Source organism: Danio rerio, chromosome 25 (assembly GCF_052040795.2).
Source record: "Danio rerio strain M-AB ecotype USA chromosome 25, GRCz13ab, whole genome shotgun sequence".
Taxonomy (NCBI): domain Eukaryota; kingdom Metazoa; phylum Chordata; class Actinopteri; order Cypriniformes; family Danionidae; genus Danio; species Danio rerio.
In genome coordinates, this window is record NC_141045.1 from 34,980,632 (window position 1) to 35,002,500 (window position 21,869).

At 36.0% G+C, this 21,869-nt stretch overlaps 1 protein-coding gene across 5 annotated transcripts; it reads left to right on the forward strand.

Annotated features, from left to right (window-relative positions):
- Positions 1 to 112: 112 nt before the first annotated feature.
- On the forward strand, positions 113 to 20,441 carry sqor (sulfide quinone oxidoreductase). 5 transcript variants are annotated; one of them, XM_087310747.1, is made up of 11 exons: positions 113 to 164; positions 470 to 793; positions 4,399 to 4,623; positions 6,653 to 6,823; positions 8,200 to 8,253; positions 11,604 to 11,798; positions 13,485 to 13,694; positions 16,368 to 16,551; positions 16,832 to 16,899; positions 19,898 to 20,079; positions 20,173 to 20,440. In XM_087310747.1, the coding sequence occupies exons 3-11, from the start codon at positions 4,408 to 4,410 to the stop codon at positions 20,228 to 20,230; spliced, it is 1,338 nt and encodes a 445-aa protein (XP_087166873.1). In that variant the 5' UTR covers positions 113 to 164; positions 470 to 793; positions 4,399 to 4,407; the 3' UTR covers positions 20,231 to 20,440.
- Positions 20,442 to 21,869: the final 1,428 nt, after the last annotated feature.

Below are 21,869 nucleotides of genomic sequence, written 5' to 3' on the forward strand. Positions count from 1 at the left end.
ACCTGAATAACGTTTTATGACTGACAAAATGGTTACATCATCACGTGACGTTACTGTCAATGCGAAGTCCATACGTCAAACCAGGAAAACAAACCGCAGACAGATCTACTGTACCAGACAGAGGAGCTACAGGTCCGTCAAACACGTACGTCTCGTTTACTCTGGTAAGAGCTTGTTTCTACACTATTTTCCTTTTTTTATACGTGCCATAGATTATGGTTTACTCTTGTAGCGTGTTTAGCAAATGTATTAATTGTTTGACGGTGTACAAACAGCTCGTTGTTGAATCTGAATAAACATTTATGCAGAAAACCTATTAGCACAATGTTCACAAACTTATAAATTATGAACTATCCAGCATTTGTGTCGTGCATTTATATGTTTAAATGCTATTCTGCTTGGCCATAAAACAAAGAGTCTTTATTGTCAATGATAATGTTCTGTTTTGCACGACCACCCAACTGGACAGCACTCTGAGGCGTTATGACTGCAGAAAAGTACATCTAGATGATGCCCAAAATGCCAAAGAAGTTACCTACAAGGTTTTGACATATAAAAAGTGATCTCTAGACAGGCTGTATGACACAATCATACCCAAACGTGCTGTACAGGTAGGCAGCTCCTTTGAATTGGGACCACACACATCCACAGAAAATGCCAGGTATCATGACTCAGCTTTAGTTTAGCTGTTATATGTAATGGGTTGGAGAGATAGGAAGTGTGTTTTTGACTTTCTGCCACCTTCTCAGACGCACAGACTCTCTTTCTGGCTCACAGAGGACACTTTTGAAAGGCGAGTAGACGCACGCAAGCTCTAAATGTAACCAGCTGTGTTCATTCCTGGCATTTTAAAGATTTTTTTAAGTAGTAGAAGTTACAAGTATAGTGTGTTTTGCTGGTAGATTAGATTACACAATAGGAAAGAGGATTTTAGGAAACACAACCACAAAAAATGGATATGTCTTCTAGGCATGGGATGATAACTGTTTTCAAGATATACAGCGGTTTTAAAACCTGCTATACCATTCATACAGTATATGTAAGATTTTTTAAAAAGTTTTTTTTGTTGTTGTTTTTTTAGGACAACAATATCTCCAGCATAAAAGATATCCAAAAATGCTGTTTAAAATCGTAAAGAAATCAGGGTTGTAGAAAGCAATGAAGACAGCAGAAGTCAATGATTCATTTAAATTATTCAGTCTGACATGTTTACTACCCCAAAATATTTTAAATGTTTCTCAAAATCAAATTTTTTTGTGTTCAAAGGGGGGAAAAGTTTTAGTTTTTTACCCAGACATTTAAAAAGAATATATTTTAGAGCAGAAATCATGAAACCGTGATATTTTTATCCAAGGTTATCATATTGTCAGAATGTCATAACCTTGCTAACATCTTAAAGACATAAAAGGGGGCAAATATAAGGGAACAAATTAATAAAATGTGGTCAGGATGAAGTCATTGAGACTATCAGGATATAGTTAAGCAGATACATTATTGCTCATTACCAACTCACTTGCCTAGTTGTGGCTAATCAACTGGTCTGGGGTCCGTTCTTTGTATGTGGATTACTCAGTTAGCTGGATTTGGATATTTCGTTCCTCAAAGCTGATCGGAGAGTTGTTGTCATAGCAACAGTTCTGCTAGCTCAAACCTGATCGGAAGCAGGTTAAATTAATATAAACAGGATTAGATCGGCTCAGTTCAAGCAAAGATAATACAGAAAGTATGTACCGAATTCTGATATTTTCTTACATTAGTAGTTATATACACTTGGAAAAATAGTAAATATTTTTTAATTATATATATATATATATATATATATATATATATATATATATATATATATATATATATATATATATATATATATATATATATATATATAAAGTTATAGTTATTAATAAAATAAATAAAGTTATATTAATAAAACTTATGCAATCTGCACCCTTGAAATGAAAGTACAAAGACTGCCATCTGGTGGTGCAAAGAGAAAACGTATTGATATTAACTTTTTAGATCGCTTTAGTACAATTTGTGTATGATAATAATAATGCAGAATATGTGACTTTTTAAAAAAAGAAATAATACATTAATGCAGACATAAACATGTTTTGACAGTTAATATGCCAGTGATTATGCTTTACAAAAGTTGCAGATGCCTTTACCAATATCAAAATGCTTTTGTAAACATCCAGTTATTACAAACAGAGATTAAAAAACGGCTACTATAATAAAGAATTTTTTTTTAAATGTAGAACTAAATACACTGATATGCATTGAAATCCATGATGAATACTTTTGAAACATAAGAGTGTAAAGCCTGTCGCTCAAAACAAATGTGGAAAGTTATTTACTGCTAATTTGATGTAATTTTGCTCACATGGATAATTGAATATTAATCAGATGATGTCATTACGCTGCTGTGCCGTCAGTCAATCGTTGCATTGCTGATCATGATTTCGAGGATCCATAGATCTGTCCTTCACAACACACGCAGCGATCTCAGATCAGTTCATTTAGACATTTTAATCTGATTCACAAACTTGTTTGAAGAACCAAATTAGCGAGAGATCAGTTATCAAGATTAAAAGATCCAGGATCTGCCAAATCATCTTAGATCATTTAAGCGAGGTACGAAGAACGGACCCCAGGTAGTCCTAACCACAACCTACCATTCAGATGTTTACACGACAATTTTGTCAACAAAAAAAGGGAAAGTATTTTATGCATTTTGGTTGTTCAGATGACAGTGCCAATGCAAACCTTAAAAAAGTTAATAAGTGTTTTAAAAACAAAACCATGTGTAAACTACTAACTTTATGAAAAAGATGTTATAATAAAATAACACAGGCTCATTGTGAAAATGTAGGCCTGTATACATTTCTGGAGACCGTCAATTATATATCCAGAGTCACGTATGGCTGCATTTCATCTTTAAAACGAAAATACGGGCCGGTTAGACGCCGCCATATGGACAGCATATCTGCAGTTACCAATTTGCCAAGTTTCTCACCAGGTACATCGGTGGACTTGAGACACAGAGAGGATTTGATCGTGACGACAGGGTTCGAGTCTGGCGAAGAACGATTCCAGAAAGCAGATTAAACAAAAACAGAAGCTAAAAAACAAGTAAAAAAAACAAGAAAATAACAGGGTAAGAACGTGGTAAGATCTGAAAACATGGTCAAAATCAGGCAGCCGTGAGGGCTTTTCTTTTTCTAGATTTCTTTTGAAAACAGTATCTATGTTTCTATCCAAAAATGCGAATAAACTTTATGCGCAAAACTGGATTATCGCATAAAAGTTGTGCGAATGAAGCATCGTTTCCATCCAACGAGTCAAAGCAAACAAAATCGCCACTTCCTGATTAACTGATGCCAAATATCAACAGTAAAAACTGCATTTGCTGCAGTAGGAGAAGCTGCATCAATCTTTTCTAAATGAATGCGCCTCAGAAGACAATCCTGACAAGCAGTGAGCGCGCAGTGGCGTTTGAAGGTGTCAGACGTGGAGCACAGGCGCTCTTGATTCTGGAGGTCATTAATAATATAATAACATTATTACTGAAATGGTAAGGCGTTTTATAATGACCAAAACAACATTTCAGATGTTTTATAATGTGCTCAGCCTGACGTTTCATCCATTCACACACATTTTAAGCATCACATGATCTCTTTTAACAAAATCACATGACCTTTTTTAATGCGCATGCTGGAGCTTGTGCGGTAACCGCTGTTACCATGTTTCCATCGCAGTTTATGCGCATCTTTTCTTATCGAATAAAAAGTTTATCCTACCCAATTAAGCGCATAAGTTTTTTATGCGCATTTTCAAAATTTATGCGCATCATGGCGTTTCCATCAACTGTTTTTTTAATGCGCATTTGCAAAATGCGCATAAAATAGGTGGATGGAAACATAGCTATTTTAACCCCGTGTCCTAACAACACTTTACGTGATGAGATTTGCAATGATAAGCAATTGAGTTGTTTGCCCCAGACAAAACACGGCAGAAATTTAAATACAGCCTTTCAGAAGAACAGAATAGTGCACTCACAGCACTCTAACGAAATGATAAGGTTTATAATCAAATTAATACATATTAAACCTCTTTAACTGTATTAAATGTAGATGCTGAATCACTGATATGTGTTGGCTTAAACTGAGTCACAGTGCAACCTGCTCTTGTGTGTTTTGAACTAGGAGTGCAATACCTAGTTCAACCACTGGGGGTCAAACTGACATACTGCACCTTTAACGGCTGGAATAAATTTAATTTTGAACCCAGCGGTTAGGTTTGTCCAAGTTGTATGCAAATTTAGGCTGAAACAAGTTAGCATTTTTTAGAATGAGCATGTGTTTTTTAGCTGTAACGTTACTTGTTTCTCTCTTCTTACAGAAGTGCATCATGGCAAGTCTTTTACACCCACAGCTGCAGCTCTCCAGGCAGTACGGCAGAGTCTTTTCTGTTTTTAACTCACAAATCCACACCGGCTCTGGACTGGCTGCTAAGGACCACTACAAAGTTCTTGTGCTCGGCGGTGGGAGCGGTGGAATAGCGATGGCCGCACGCTTGAAAAGAAAGGTCGGCGCAGAAAATGTGGCCATCGTGGAGCCTAGTGAGGTAGGACAGAGTGTATTCAGCTGAACTGCCCCTTTAAGAACCCTCAACTGTACCTGACCTTTCTTGAGGTGTCACATGCGTCACATTTTGGATTCAGGTTTAGCAAGTTACTGTTTTGTGCATGCACTGACATGTGCATTTAAAAGCATTAGGGTTTGTATTTTATATTAAGTTTGAAAAGAAGTAATATTTTTTTAGCAAGCCTGCATAATATAATATAAAATAATATAATATAATATAATATAATATAATATAATATAATATAATATAATATAATATAATATAATATAATTTAAATTAATTTAATATAATATAATATAATATAATATAATTTAAATTAATTTAATATAATATAATATAATTTTATATAATATAATATAATATAATATAATATAATATAATATAATATGATATAATTTAATATAATATAATATAATATAATATAATTTAATATAATTTAATATAATATAATTTAATATAATATAATATAATATAATATAATATAATATAATATAATATAATATAATGCTTATAAGTTATGCTTTTATAATGTTACTAAAGCTAGGATTTAAGTTATTTATAAAACTTTTTATTCATCTAAGAAACTAAATACCCTTAAACCTATTTTTAAGACTATTCACAAAAATATTAAGAGGAACAACTTGATTCCAAATTTGATAACAAAAAAAAAACGTAATATTTCTTGAGCATCAAGTCAGAGAAAATCACAGTAAAATAACATTTTCAATATATTAAATTATAAAACTGTTGTTTTTAAAAATGTAATACAAGTGAGCATTACTGTATTTCTGAGCAAATAAATATAGCTATGTTAGTACTATTTTAAAAAGTAATTTTACCAACCCCAAACTTTAACTTCAGAGCCACATTATTTTAAAAACAATATCTAAATTATTTCCTCAACACCCCAGTAGAACTTTATAAAATTAAATTAAAAAAAAAATTAAGTCTCTGTAAGATTAAAAATAAAAGCTCTTGCTAAAACTTTCCATCCATCAAAAGACCATAAAACAAATGTATCAATTTCTACAAAAATATTAAGAAGCAAAACAAGTTTTTAAATTCGATAAAAGTTATGACCTTTGCTTAGCAGCAAATCTATTAAAATGATTTCTGAAGGGTCATGTGACACGGAATACTGCTGTAAAGATGCTGGAATTACATTTGGCAACACAGGCTCATTGTGAAAACATACCCCCATATACATTTATGGAAAATGCAAATTATGTAGCCAGGAGTACGTATGGCTTGTTTATTTGCGCGCTACCAGCTGATTGCTTACCTTCGTGTGTACAGCTTTTCCGCTGTTACCAGTTTGCTCAGTAGCTAACAGCGTACAACGGTGGACTTGAGATGCAAAGAGGAGTTGACCATGATAATGGGGTTTGAGTCTGGCGAAGAACGGTTCCAGAAAGCAGGTAAAACAAAAAAAATAGGCAAAAAAATTTAATAAACAAGTAAATAACAGTGTGAGAACGCGGTAAGATCTGAAAATGTGGTAAAAATCAGGCGGCCGTGAGGGCTTTGCTTTTTTCTGGATTGGTTTTGAAAACACTGTCTGCTGGGTTTAGGGAAGGCGGTGGGCGGATCAATCGTTGCTTTTGAAAACACTATTGGTTGGGTTTAGAGAAGGGGGTGGTTGGGGGGATCGGTCGGTCAGTGTCCTCTGGTGGATTTACATGAGAAGAGCAGGCTCAAATGGCACTCGCGAGACAAATTTGAGATCTGAGAAAGTGTACACAGCGGCCGCTGATGGATTTGTGAAAACAGAAACTGCAAAACAAATGTACCTCCTGGGGCGTATTTTGCACTCTTCAGAAATATATACAGGGGTACGTATCCATAATGAGCCTGAGTTGACATTTGAAGTTAATTGTAATAAACTGTAATATTAGTTTGCATTATTACAGTAATTATGATCAACTGAATGGAACTTCAGAAGTTTATTAATTGAAGAAAATAAATTCTTCAGTAATTTTCATGACATTTAATGCACTTTTGACTCCAGATGCATTACTATCAGCCTATATGGACATTAGTTGGCGCAGGGGCTAAAAGTGTTGCTTCCTCCGGACGATCGACATCAAGTGTCATACCATCAGGGGTGACGTGGGTGAAGTCTAAAGTGGCAGAATTTGACCCGGAAAAAAACACCGTGCACACAGATTGTGGGAAGAAGGTATGTAACAGTGCTGAAGTTATTAATTATGCTAGCAGTATGTTGCAGAGTATGTGCAAGAGCAGTGGTTTTCTGCATAGTCTTGTTGGAAAGGGAAATGAAAGCTGGGAAATGTTGTGGCGTCATTGTGATTTTACATGAGATTACATTGCAGATTTTATTGAACCCTGAAGGTGTGTCATTATAAAACAGGCAGAGCAGATATAAAGTGTGATATGAAGCTGCACGGACCTGTTGCATAACCTGACATAGTAAAAGTGATGTATTTCAGGATCATTTAGTAGGCTCGGTTAAATAAAACTAAACTTTTACTAAGCATTTTTTTTGTCTTGGCCTTAAGCTTTGAAAAGGTATATTTATGTTATATAATATGTGAATGTAATTGCAAAAATGATAGTTTAAGGTTTTTTTATACATGCATAATTTGAGCTTTATTTACAATACCAATAATACTAAAACAACATGCTACTTTTACAGTTTTTTGACATTAACAATGATCCATGTTAAAACCATGTTTTTTGGACATGAACAGGGATAATACTATGTTATATAGAGATAAACAATAATAATACCATGTTTTGTGGACATAAACAAGAGTAATAACATTATACAATTATATTTTGTAAGCATTACCAAGAATAATAATATATTTTGGCAATATATCATGGTAATACCATATATTTTGTAAATATACCATGATACCATAATATTTTGAGGGCATTACCAATGATAATACTATGTTTTTGCCAATATTTCATGGTAATACTGTATATTTTGGAAATATACCATGATACCATAATATCTTGAGGCCATTACCAATGATAATACTATGTTTTTTGCCAATATACATGGTAATACTGTATATTCTGGAAATATACCATGATACCATAATATTTTGTGGGCATTATTCAATAATACTATGTTTTTTGGCAAAATATCATGGTTATACTTTATATATTGTAAACACACCATAATACCATAATATTTTGAGGCCATTACCAATGATAATACTATGTTTTTTGCCAATATACATGGTAATACTGTATATTTTGGAAATATACCATGATACCATAATATTTTGTGGGTATTATTCAGGTTAATACTATGTTTTTTGGCAAAATATCATGGTAATACTTTATATATTGTAAACATACCATAATACCATTATATTTTGAGGACATTACCAATGATAATACTTTGTTTTTGCAAATATATCATGGTAATACTGTATATATTGGAAACATACAATGATACCATAATATTTTGTGGGCATACAGGCTAATATCGTATTTTGTGAACATGAACAAGATAATTTAGAATGCTCCTTTAAGTCAAGCTCAACTTTACTAAGGATTTATCTTTTTGTCTTCTCTCAGATTTCCTATGATTATCTGATTGTAGCTCTGGGCCTTGAGCTGCACTATGAAAAGGTATGTTTATGAATGTTATTGAAAATTAGGCTGTATGCGAAATCGCCCCCTATACCCTTAAAAGTGTAGTTGGTGATCTGTGAAAATGCTAACTTTAAAACATTAAAAACACATGTCATAATCGCACACACCGAATAGATGACCAAAAACACCAATACTAGATCATGTCATTCACCTGTAAGAAAACTTTATATTACTTTATAATACTGCAGTTCCAAACCTTTGAAAAACTGCATCATATCTGGCACGATTTCAGTTGTGTAGCAAGCAAACCTTGTCCTAATGTGCAATATTTCATGCATGCAAGGATTTCCATGGTGAGTGTGGTTGGTCAGATACACAAATCTACATTTGTTGACAGACACTTTGGCCTACCTTTTGTCCAATTTCCATCCAATTTCAATGGACGAACATTTTTGTTGTTGTTCTATCTTACTCAGAATATAAAAATACAAGGAAATACTGTCTGGATGTGAGACTTTCAGCCAGCACAACAAAAATGTTTCTAAAGATAATCACCTTCCCTGCAGGCACAGGACATCAACATGACGTCATATTGACGTTGTACCCCAATGTACCCCAACGTCATGGGGAAGTTGGATTTTTTTTGCAAATGAAAATCAGGTTGACGTCAGAACTCAACATTAGGCCAACGTCAATGTCCAATGTCCAACCTAAAATCAACCAAATATCAACATCTAATCATGTTAAACCTTGATGTTGGGTGGATGTTACCACTATGACGTCTATCAGATGTTAAATCTTGGTCACTTTCCAACACAACCTAAAATCAACCAAATATCAACATCTAATCCTGTTACACCTTGACGTTGGGTGGATGTTACCACTATGACGTCTATCAGACATTAAATCTCGGTCACTTTTCAACATAACCTAAAATCAACCAAATATCAACATCTAATCATGTTACACCTTGACGTTGGCTGGATGTTACCACTATGACGTCTATCAGACGTTAAATCTTGGTCACTTTCCAACACAACCTAAAATCAACCAAATATCAACATCTAATCATGTTACACCTTGACGTTGGCTGGATGTTACCACTATGACGTCTATCAGATGTTAAATCTTGGTCACTTTTCAACATAACCTAAAATCAACCAAATATCAACGTAATTTGTCGTCATTATTGGACGTCAAAATAAAGTTGTCTTAGACGCTGGTTAGACATTGAATTTTAGTCACCTGACATCGTGATCCAAATCTAACCTAAAATTAAAACTTCTTAGGATGTTGTGTGCCTGCTGGGTCTATTACACCTTTAAATAGTTTGAGGGAGCAGCCTTTTCTAGTGGTGTCCGAAACCATAGTTAACGTTCTCAATCAATCCCACAATGCACTCTAAATAATGTACAACATCCCATTCACAAAATAACAAAATGCAGTCACTGTGTTGACGTGGGTTTCCTCCGGGTGTTCTGGTTTCCCCCACAAGTCTAAAGACATGCACTATAGGTAAACTGGGTGGGCTAAATTGTCTATTATATGCGTGAATGGGTGTGTATAGATGTTTCCCAGTGATGGATTGCAGTTGAAAGGGCATCCGCTGCGTAAAACAAATGCTGGATAAGTTGGCGGTTCATTCCGCTGTGGCGACCCCAGATTAATAAAAGGACTAAGCCGAAATGAATGCATGAATAAAGTAACGTGTGTGTGTGTATGATAGACATCAAAACACTATGTTTCATTACTAATACAGCTCACACAGTGTTAAATGACTCGGGTTGTATTTATCAACCAGCCAAAACACAAACCAAACGCTCAAATTTACTCACTCAATTTCATTCACTCCTTTTAAGAGTTCACACTTAGCTGAGGATTTATAAAAGCTTGTTTGGCATGCTGTCCCGGGAGAGAGCCCTGAGCTCAAGGGATCCTCGAGCCCAGGGCTTCTTCCCATGGCAGAGCGAGAGGGGAGCCTGAGCTCAGTGGATCTCAGAACTCCCCAGCTGCGATAGCAAAGGGAACAAAATGCTTGATTGTTATGCATGTTGAATGTCTTTGGATGGTGGGAGGAAACCGGAGAACCCGGGGAAAACCCACGCGGACACGGGGAGAACATACAAACTCCTCACAGAAACGCCCGTCGGCCTGGTGGGACCAGGACCAGCAGTGTTCTTGCTGTGGGGCTCACAGTGCTAACCACTGGGCCGCTGTGCCGCCCGATCAGAGGTAAAGAAGGAGAATAGGGGAGGAAGGGGGGTTTCTTCCAAACGAAGATAAAATGGACTGAAAACTGTGGTTATTTATAGTAGCTTAGGGCTCATACGATTGGAAGGTAGTGATTAGCAAATACGAGACCGGCCGTGATAAATCATAAGCACGTGATCCTCTCGAAATTAGTTTATGAATAAACTTCACTTAGTGGACTGCATAGTGAATGAGGGTATAGGGGGCAATTTCAAAAACAGCAATTGTTTTTTTTTTTATTTATATATGTATAAATTAAAACCATTTCTTTATTTACTACTCTTTGTGAAGTTTGTTTATAAACTAATTTCGAGAGGCCGGTCTCGTATTAGCTAATCATTATCTTCCAATCATATGAGCCTTAAGCTACTATAAAGAACCGCAGTTTCCAGTCCACATTATCTTCGTTTGGAAGAAACCCCCCTTCCTCCCCATTCTCCTCCTTGACATTTGATTGGGCGGCACGGTGGCCCAGTGGTTAGCACTGAGAGCCTCACAGCAAGAACACCACTGGCTTAGTTTCGCCTAGCCGGTGGGAGTTTCTGTGAGGAGTTTGTATGTTCTCCCCGTGTTCGCGTGGGTTTTCCCCGGGCTCTCCGGTTTCCTCCCACCATCTAAAGACATACATCACGCTCAAGAACCATGCATGCTCTAGCCCCTTCTCAGATGTTCCCTTAGCTATCGCAGTCGGGGAGTTCTGAGATCCACCGAGCTCAGGCTCCCCTCCAGCTCTGCGAACGGGGGGGAGCCCCGGGCTCGAGGATCCCTTGAGCTCGGGGCTCTCTCCCGGGACAGCATGCCAAACAAGCTTTGATAGATCATTGGCTAAGTGTGAACTCTTGAAATGGGTTATTATTATCACATATTGGGTGTGGTGTCATTGCCACATCAATCCAGAGGAAGTTTCCAATCTTTATTTAATTGCATTTAATTACAGTACATTTGTTTGCCAGATCTGAAGTCAAAGTTCAAGTTAAATAGAATTTCAACCTTTGTTCTATGTTTGGATTTAGCATACCTGAAACGACACAGAAAACCGTACCTGTTTTCAGCATCCACATTTAGGCTTAACAATGATGAACACTTTCTGGTGCAAGGTTTGATGGGGTTTTCTTCTTTTTCTTTGTAAATTACAGATCAAGGGCCTGCCGGAGGGATTTGAACACCCCAAAATTGGTTCGAACTACTCCTTGAAAACAGTGGAAAAGACGTGGGATGCATTGAAGAGCTTTAAGGAGGGAAACGCTTTGTTCACCTTCCCCAACACTCCAGTTAAATGTGCCGGAGCTCCTCAGAAAATCATGTACCTCTCGGACGCCTTCCTGAGAAAGGTTCAGTTGTCATTCTAAATGTTGTGTTGTGCATCCTATTGTACATTGATGATCATCTTGTGTTTCACATTTTTATTAATACATAAAATAGCAGGCTGTGTCTATATTTGGATATTAAGGATGATGAAACCATGTTTTATGGACATGAACAATAATAATACTATATTTTATAGACATGTACAAGGGTAAAACCCTATTTTTGACCATATATCATATTCATACCAAATATTTTGGAAACATACTGTGATACTATACTATTTTGTGGGCATTAACAAGAATATACTTTTGGAAATACAACATGGTAATGCTATTTAGGAAACAATTTATGGTAATACCATGTTTTGTGAACATTGACAGTGATAATACCATGTTTTTGGCGATATATCATGTAATACCGTGTATTTTGCAAACATACATTTTGGGCATTAACAAGGAAAATACTATGTTTTTTGACGGTATATCACGGTAATACAATATATTTTGGAAATGGTAATGGTAATGCCATGTTTTTGGTCACACAGTATATGATGGTTATACTATATATTTTAAAAACATACTGTTCCATGATAGCATAATATTTTGTAGGCATGATCAACTATAATACTATGTTATTGGCCATATCATGCTATTTACTTAGGAAACGCTCCATGGTACCAGCATGTTTTGTGGACATTTACAAGGGTTATATCATTTTTTGGCCATGTATTATGGTAATACAATATATTTTGGAAATGCACCATGGTACCACCATGTTTTGTGGACATTAACAGGGGTTATGTCATTTATTTGGCCTTAAATCATGGTAATACAATATATTTGGAAAATCTACCATAGTAATATCAAGTTTTGTGGACATTAACAAGGGTTATATCATTTGTTTGGCCATAAATCATTGTAATACAATATATTTGGGAAATGCACCATGGTAATACCATGTTTTGTGGACATTTACAAGGGTTGTATCATTTTTTGGCCATATACTATAGTAATATAATATATTTGGGAAATGCACCATGGTAATACCATGTTTTGTGGACATTTACATGGGTTATATCATTTCTTGGCCATAGACCATGGTAATACAGTATATTTAGGAAATACACCATGGTAATATCATGTTATGTGGACATTTACAAGGGTTATATCATTTATTGGCCATTAATCATTGTAATACAATATATTTGGGAAATGCACCATGGTAATGCCATGTTTTGTGGATATTTACAAGGGTTATATCATTTGTTTGGCCATAAATGATGGTAAAGCAATATATTTGGGAAATGCACCATGGTAATACCATGTTTTGTTGACATTAACAATGTTTATATCATTTTTTGGCCATAAATCATAGTAATGCAATATATTTGGGAAATGCACCATGGTAAAAAACAAATATGGACACAGACAATGACTATACTATGTTTTGTGGACATGAACATGGATAATAACATGTTTTTGCCATAAGTCATGATAATAAACATGTATATTGGACATGTTCTATGGTAATGCCATGTTTTGTGTACACAAACAAAGGCAACGCCCTGCCTTTGACCAAAAACCATGATAAAACCATAAACTTTTACCATTGTAATGCAATGCTATTATTCGACGTGTCTAGAATCACCATGTGCTTATATAGTAATCATTCAGTAGAGATCATGTTTTTTCCTTTTTCTTTTTTTTTAGACTGGAAAAAGGTCCAAAGCCAACATTATTTTCAACACCTCCTTACCAGTGCTGTTTGGCGTCAAGAAATACGCTGATGCGTTGTGGGAGATTGTGAAGAAACGGGACCTTAATGTGAACCTCAGACACAACCTCATCGAGGTTAGAGCCGACAAACAGGAAGCGGTGTTTGAGAATCTGGACAAACCTGGGGAGACAGAGGTTTTCAAGGTAGCCACTGTTTGTGCACTGTGTGTTAAATGCAGTTCTAATTTCCAGCAAATAAATAAATGAATAATAATAACGAAGTGTGGTCAAAAAACTGAGTTCTATCCAGGGCCAGACAGAATCTGAGGACATTTTTTGCCATTTCTGCTGAGAGTCTTGTAAAAACTCTGCGGATTGAATTTAGGAATATCATAACTTAAAACTTAATATATGAAATAAAAAAATAATAAATGTTTTACTTTTATTTAATGTTTACAATGCAAATCTAGTTAGATCCACTTATTTGGTAAACAAAGCAAGTCTCATATAATAAATCTACTAAAAGACAAAAAATATTACTTTACAACTGTATTTTAAATAAATCATATGAACATTTTAATATTATTATTATTATTATATCACAATGATATTACTGAAATTAATTTAAAAACAGAACAAATATAAATTTACACACAATTACAATACAAGTAATTACAAAGACTCAATGATGGGCTAAAAATCAGCAGATTTCTGTGTGCGCAGATTCCGTGTGGGCATACTAATAGTATATCCAAACACACATCCTATTCCCCATATAGTGATGCAGACGTCTCCAAAACCTGACAGACAAATCTAAACTTGTTTTTATTAAAACAAATATAAATATGCATATAATAAATAATAATAATAATAATTATAATAACAACATTATACAAATGCAAATTGTCATGAATAAACTGAAAAAAGCCCCCCGGACATGAAAAAGGCATGGAGGCAGTGTTTTTTTTTTTTATTTATGTAGTGAATAGTCATTTTTGTAACATTTTAATCTGTTATTTTTCCACATGTAAAGATTTTTGTGTGTTGCTGTACATCATGTGTATTAAGCGTTTGACTACGCGCATAACTAACGTGGACTTTGGACCTGCTTTTACTTGGTCAAAGGCGTGGCCTATTTCATTTTCTCAAAATAGCTACATGCCAACAATGCGCCTTAACACACCTCCTTTCTAGACCGGCACACTCATGAGTACACAAAGGTGTGCAAATGGATTTGCTATTTAAACAACGGGGTGCAAAATGTGTAAATTACAGTTGCGCTGGTCTGAAAATAGCAGCAAATCAGGCCAAACACATCTTGCGCCTTATTGCGTCTAACTTTATTTTTAGGCTGTATGTAGACACACAGACTTATTTAAAAATAAGCCTTTTAATCAGTTGGCTAGATCTGCCAGATTTCAGACCCCTAACATGCACTGACAATGGTTTAAATCATTATAGGAACAGTCAAATTTCTATTTTAATTAACTTAATATTTAAATTTGTATTATTATTTAAATGCAACCTATTATGCCTTTTATTACAAGATGTAAAAATAGTCTCTGATGTCTTTTTGAGTGTGTATTTAAAGTTTCATCTCAAAATAACCCCAAAATAATAATGTTTTATAATTTATGATATACAATGAAACTGATGCTTTTAGGCTTTGATCCAAATTGTGCCATTTTAGTGACTGTCGCTTTAAACTTATGTGATTGTGCCGCCAGCCCTCTTTTCTAATGAGGGTGGAGCAATAAAGGCCTATGTGTCAGCATAGTGGCAGATTTACAACTCTAATGGTGGACGACTGTGTCATGACGGCCAGTGACCACCGGAGGGCGCTGTAGTTCATGGACTCTTAGATTTAACTACAGCGCCCAAAAGACTACAAGTTCATACATACCACGCGCATTACACCCAGTCCACGTACGCTGAATGGCTCACAGCTGTTTCCTGTTAATTTCCTGGACTATTTATACAACCATTTCACCTCTGTTTGACTGCGTCGTTTGTCTACTTTGTCTATCTTGTCTCCGTATTCCAGTAAGTTTAGAGTTTCTGATTCCTGAGCCCTGTCTCTGTTTTGTGTTTCTTGATCGTCACGTTAGCAAGATCAAACGGGAACAAAAAGGTGCGGATCCAAGTGCAGTTTTATTTACAATGTGCATCAAACAGAAAAACAAGGTGTCCAAAGTGTAAAGTACAAATAAACAACAAAACAAGAAACACAAAACAGAGACAGGGCTCAGGAATCAGAAACTCTAAACTTACTGGAATACGGAGACAAGATAGTCAAAGTAGACAAACGACGCAGTCAAACAGAGGTGAAATGGTTGTATAAATAGTCCAGGAAATTAACAGGAAACAGCTGTGAGCCATTCAGTGTACGTGGACCGGGTGTAATGCGCGTGGTATGTATGCACTTGTAGTCTTTTGGGCGCTGTAGTTAAATCTAAGAGTCCGTGAACTACAGCGCCCTCCGGTGGTCACTGACCGTCATGACAGACTGCTTCTCATGCAGGGCTTTTTACTGGTATGTTAATGAGGGAGAGATCATCAGTAATAGGCTGGGCTTTCCCCCCTCTGATGACATGAATAAAGGGAAAATGTCAATCAAAGTGTTTCTGCAGACTGTTTTGATCAAGTGAGATTAAAAAAAATGAATGAATTAATATTTACCATTACATGCTGGCTGTTTAAACCCCTTATAAAAGTGTTTTTTGCAAAGTAGCTCCCCTTTAAGAAACAGATCAGTGCAAACAGTTTACCACTATTTAAACGGCAGACAACCCCCAGCATTTTGTTTTGATGTCTATCAGGCATTAATTATAGTCAAACCCCCCTGTAAGTTTGCCTTACACTTTATTTTGATTATAGTATGAGATGCTTCACGTTACCCCTCCGATGGGACCTCCCGCAGTGCTGAAAGGCTCTTTGCTGGATGACGCCGGCGGCTGGCTGGATGTTAACAAAAACACCCTTCAGCACAAGACATACGACAATGTGTTTGGTATTGGAGACTGCACCAATCTACCTACATCCAAAACGGCGGCAGCAGTAGGTAAAACACTGAGAAAAAAAAAAGCTTATTTTCTAATTGTCCATGTTTTTTTTTTTTGCTAATATGTAATTATATTGGGGTTTTCTCTGGGAAAAGCAGGAGATAATGCTCATTTGCTAATTATCAGAAGTATTGAACCATGTTTAGAACCCGTTTATTAGTATTTTTTCGTGAGGCGGTTTCCCATTGACTGAGTAAATCTTCTTAGCGAGAGCTTTAATGATTGTTTTACTGAAATTAATTGATGGAGCGAATCATCAATGACTGTAATCTTCTACAGCTGCACAGTCTGCAGTCCTCGACCGAACTGTCAGCAGAATCCTGAAGAAACAGACACCGGATAAGGCGGTAAGTGTGTTTAAGGATAAATGGTTTGCCACTGTAAAAGTGGTGTTCCCCAAATGTACTCCATTAATGGTGCAGCGTTAAAGAAACAATCCACTTTAAAACTAAAATAAGCTCATTTTACAACTTGCTTGAAGTTAAACAGTTGAGTTTTACGGTTTCTTGAATACATTCAGCTGATCTTTGGGCCTGGCACAATGATATCATGCAGCGATGTTTGCAAACTACCCAAATGGAGACTAGTTTAGGCACTGCATAATGTCATTGCTCCTGCTGCAGCCATGGTACAGCAACAAAGTTCCTTGTTTATTACACCAGATATTTATTCATTGATTCATTTTCTTGTCGGCTTAGTCCCTTTATTAATCCGGGTTCGCCACAGCGGAATGAACCGCCAACTTATCCAGCAAGTTTTCCAGCCGCAACCCATCTCTGGGAAACATCCACAAACACATTCACACACACACTCATACACTACGGACAATTTAGCCTACCCAATTGACCTGTACCGCATGTCTTTGGACTGTGGGGGAAACTGGAGCACCCGGAGGAAACCCACGCGAACGCAGGGAGAACATGCAAACTCCACACAGAAACGCCAACTGAGCCGAGGTTCGACCCAGCGACCTTCTTGCTGTGAGGCGACAGCACTACCTACTGCGCCACTGCCTCGCCACGCCAGATATAGTTCCTAGTCATATCAACCTAGAAAATCACCATTTTCCATTTTTTGATTAGTCTTACACGATGTAAGTGCAGAAGAGTCAAGCTTTAAATGGGAAAATTATCGAAGCACTTTTTTTAATGCTAATGGTCTAATCCAATTTAATGATCTATGCTAAGCTAAGATAGGCTAAACCGATTCAGAAAGGATAAAACTTACTAGGTGACTTGTAAAATGAGCCTAAATACACATACAAATATTTTGAATATAATATTTCCTGTTATTATTGAAAACGTTTTTTATTTTTTTTCGGTTTTTGCAAATTGCCACTGTAAAAGTGGTGTTTCCCGAATGTACATCATTAACGGTGCAGTATTAAAAAAAAACAATCCATTTGAAATAAACTCTTTTTCAATTTACTAGTACATATTTATTGTTTCTTGAATACATTCAGCTGATCTCTGGGCCTGGCGCAATGATATTATGCAGCAATGTTACCAAAGAGTCAAGCTTTAACTTTTAACTCAGGCACTTTTTTGAATTTGAATGAGATGCTAATGGTCTAATCTGATTCAATGGTCTATGCTAAGCTAAGCTAAAAGTGCTCCCACCAGATCTGGAAATCGGCTGAACCGATTCAAAAATGGTAAAACTCAACTGTTTAACTCTAAGTGACTTGTAAAATGAGCCTAGATACATATACAAATATTTTTTTTAAATAATATTTTTTTAAATAACTCTAGAAACACCCATGTATATATACACATACATACAGACACTTTTTATGTTTTTCTAAAGGTGTAGTGAAGTGACTCAATTACTTTATTCATAGTACCTCATGGGAATGTGCAGACAAAAAAAGTGATAGGGATGCGTTTTGCTTGTGCGATTTCTATAAGCAATCAAATGTAGTATTTGCTGTCAAAAATAATAATGCAAACGGATCAACATTAGCACATACAACTTCAGAACTCGCAGCAGCTCTGTGTTCAATTGCAGGAGTCAACTGTTCTCTGTGCTCTGCTGCTGTGTCTGGAACTGGAAACTGTCTGCCCTCTACTGTCCAATAACTTGAAAGGCAAAAAAAGTATTAAATAAATTTAAACCTGAAATAGAGTTAGACAAAAAACTAAATTTAAGAATAGCTATAACTATAGTAAATAAACAACCTGCTAAATGTAGCTGATATTTCTTCTGATATATTCACCTGTTGCACTATTACAGGAAATATAAGACAAGTGCATTGGAATGTGGAATGCAGCATGCGGAGTATGCACATTATGACTACTTGTTACAGAAATAGTACTTGTAACATGCTGGTATGCCTTATAAAATAACGACACAAAAATAGCAAGTACATTCATACGTACATACATAATGCATTTATTAATTGTCCAAATTGTGAATGCAATAATTTTAGGGATAGATAAAAATTAAAATACTGCCAACATTTACTCACTTTCTACTGTTGAACACAAAAGAAGATATTTTGAAGAATGCTGGAAACTTTGACCTTCATGGTATTTGTTTCTCCTACTATGGAAGCCAAGGGTTACATGTTTCTTCAGAATATCTTATTCTGTGTTCAACAAAAAAAAGAAACTGTGTGAAGGGTCAGTAAACAATAATACTTTAAATTTTTGGGTGAACCCAGAATTTTTGGGAAATGAGTCGAGCAATAAATTGACTGGTTTAGTTCTGGTTGAAAAAAACAACTGTTGCTCTGTCTTTCTTTCGCTTTCGTTTCTCGTAATATAACTTGAAACAGCCCAATAAAGGCAGAGTAAACCATCACAAACAAATGAGTATGGGTGAAATCTGTGAATGTACACAACTAAACACATCCACATACACTCACTGGTCACTTTATTAGGTACACCTCACTAGTACAGGGTAGGACCCCTTTTTGCCTTCAGAACTGCCTTAATCCTTCACTGGATATTTTCTTTTTTCTGGATTATTCTCTGTAAACCCTAGAGATGATTGTGTGTGGAAAAACCCAGTAGATCAGCAGTTTCTGAAATACTCAGACCAGCCCGTATTGCACCTACAACTATGCCATGTTCAAAGTCACTTAAATCCCCTTTCTTCCCCATTCTGATGCTCGGTTTGAACTCGTCTTGAACATGTCTACATGCCTAAATGCATTGAGTTGCTGCCATGTGATTGGCTGGTTAGAAATTTGCGTTATAACAAACAGTTGGACAGATGTACCTAATAAAGTGGCCGGTGAGAGTAGGTAAACTACATTTATTTGAGCACTATTACTAATTTATATTAAATCTTACACATGATTATACTTTATATTTATTACTACTTGTGTTGTGTCTGTTGCAGTATGATGGCTACACCTCATGTCCTCTGGTTACAAGCTACAACACAGTGATTTTGGCAGAGTTTGACTATGACGGGCAGCCGCTGGAGACCTTCCCTGTTGTAGACCAGAGTAAAGAGAGCAGGGTCATGTACCACATGAAAGCTGATGTCATGCCTCATTTGTATTGGCACGGACTCCTCAAGTGAGTACTGATCACATGCTAAACACAACTTAACATGTTTAATAACTAGCCTCATGTTAATTTTGTATCTTCCTTTCATTACTTCATATTAAGGGGGATTTGGGGAGGCCCAGGACCATACCGGACCATGATGCATTTGGGGATGAAATAGAGCAATAGAACAACAGAGCAAAGCTGCATTCATTGTCATTATAAAAATATATGTATCTGTCAGTGATGTGCCTGCTTTAAAATATAGTTTGCTAACAATTTCTTATAACAGTGCTGTATATTACTTTTTACAAAAATCATGTCCTTGACATCACGAGTAACTCTTTTATTTCAGATGCCAATGTTTGAAAATAAAAAAACAAGTTCTTTATGAAGTTTGTATTTTCACTCACTGATTAGATATCTGACTATTAGAAAGATAGACAAACAGACGGATGGACAGATAGATAGACAGACAGACAGATAGACAGAAAGATAGACAAACAGACAGACTGATGGACAGATATACAGACATACAGACAGATAGATAGATAGATAGACAGACAGAAAGTTAGATAGACAGTTAGATAGATAGACAGATAGACAAACAGATGGATGGACAGATAGATAGACAGACAGATAGACAGAAGGATAGACAAACAGACAGACAGGCACACAGATAGATAGATAGATAGATAGATAGATAGATAGATAGATAGATAGATAGATAGATAGATAGATAGATAGATAGATAGATAGATAGATAGATAGATAGATAGATAGATAGATAGATAGATAGATAGGCAGACAGATAGACAGGCAGACAGAAGGATGGACAGATAGACAGGCAGACAGATATACAGACACGGATGGACAGATAGATAGACAGACAGACAGATAGACAGAAAGATAGACAAACAGACAGACTGATGGACAGATATACAGACAGATAGATAGATAGACAGACAGACGGACAGACAGAAAGTTAGATAGACAGTTAGATAGATAGACAGATAGAAAGATAGACAAACAGATGGATGGACAGATAGACAGACAGGCACAGATAGAAGGATAGACAGACAGACAGACAGGCAGACGGATAGACAGACAGACAGATGGATAGATAGATAGATAGATAGATAGATAGATAGATAGATAGATAGATAGATAGATAGATAGATAGATAGATAGATAGATAGATAGATAGATAGATAGATAGGTAGAAAGACAGACAGTCAGATAGATAGACAGACAGATGGACGGACGGACGGATGGACAGATAGACAGACAGAAGGATAGACAGACAGAAAGACAAACAGACAGATAGATAGATAGATAGATAGATAGATAGATAGATAGATAGATAGATAGATAGATAGATAGATAGATAGATAGATAGATAGATAGATAGATAGATAGATAGATAGATAGATAGATAGATAGATAGATAGATAGAAAGACAGACAGCCAGATAGATAGATAGATAGACAGACAGATGTACGGACGGACGGATAGAAAGTTATAGACAGACTGACAGACAGTTAGAAAGATAGATAGACAGATAGACAAACAGACAGATGGACAGATAGACAGACAGAAGGACAGACAGACAGACAGACAGACAGACAGACAGACAGACAGACAGATAGACAGATAGATAGATAGATAGATAGATAGATAGATAGATAGATAGATAGATAGATAGATAGATAGATAGATAGATAGATAGATAGATAGATAGATGAAAAGACAGACAGATGTTTTCTTCAACACAGTAACACTGACTTGAATAACACAACGCTACAGTCCGCCAACATCTC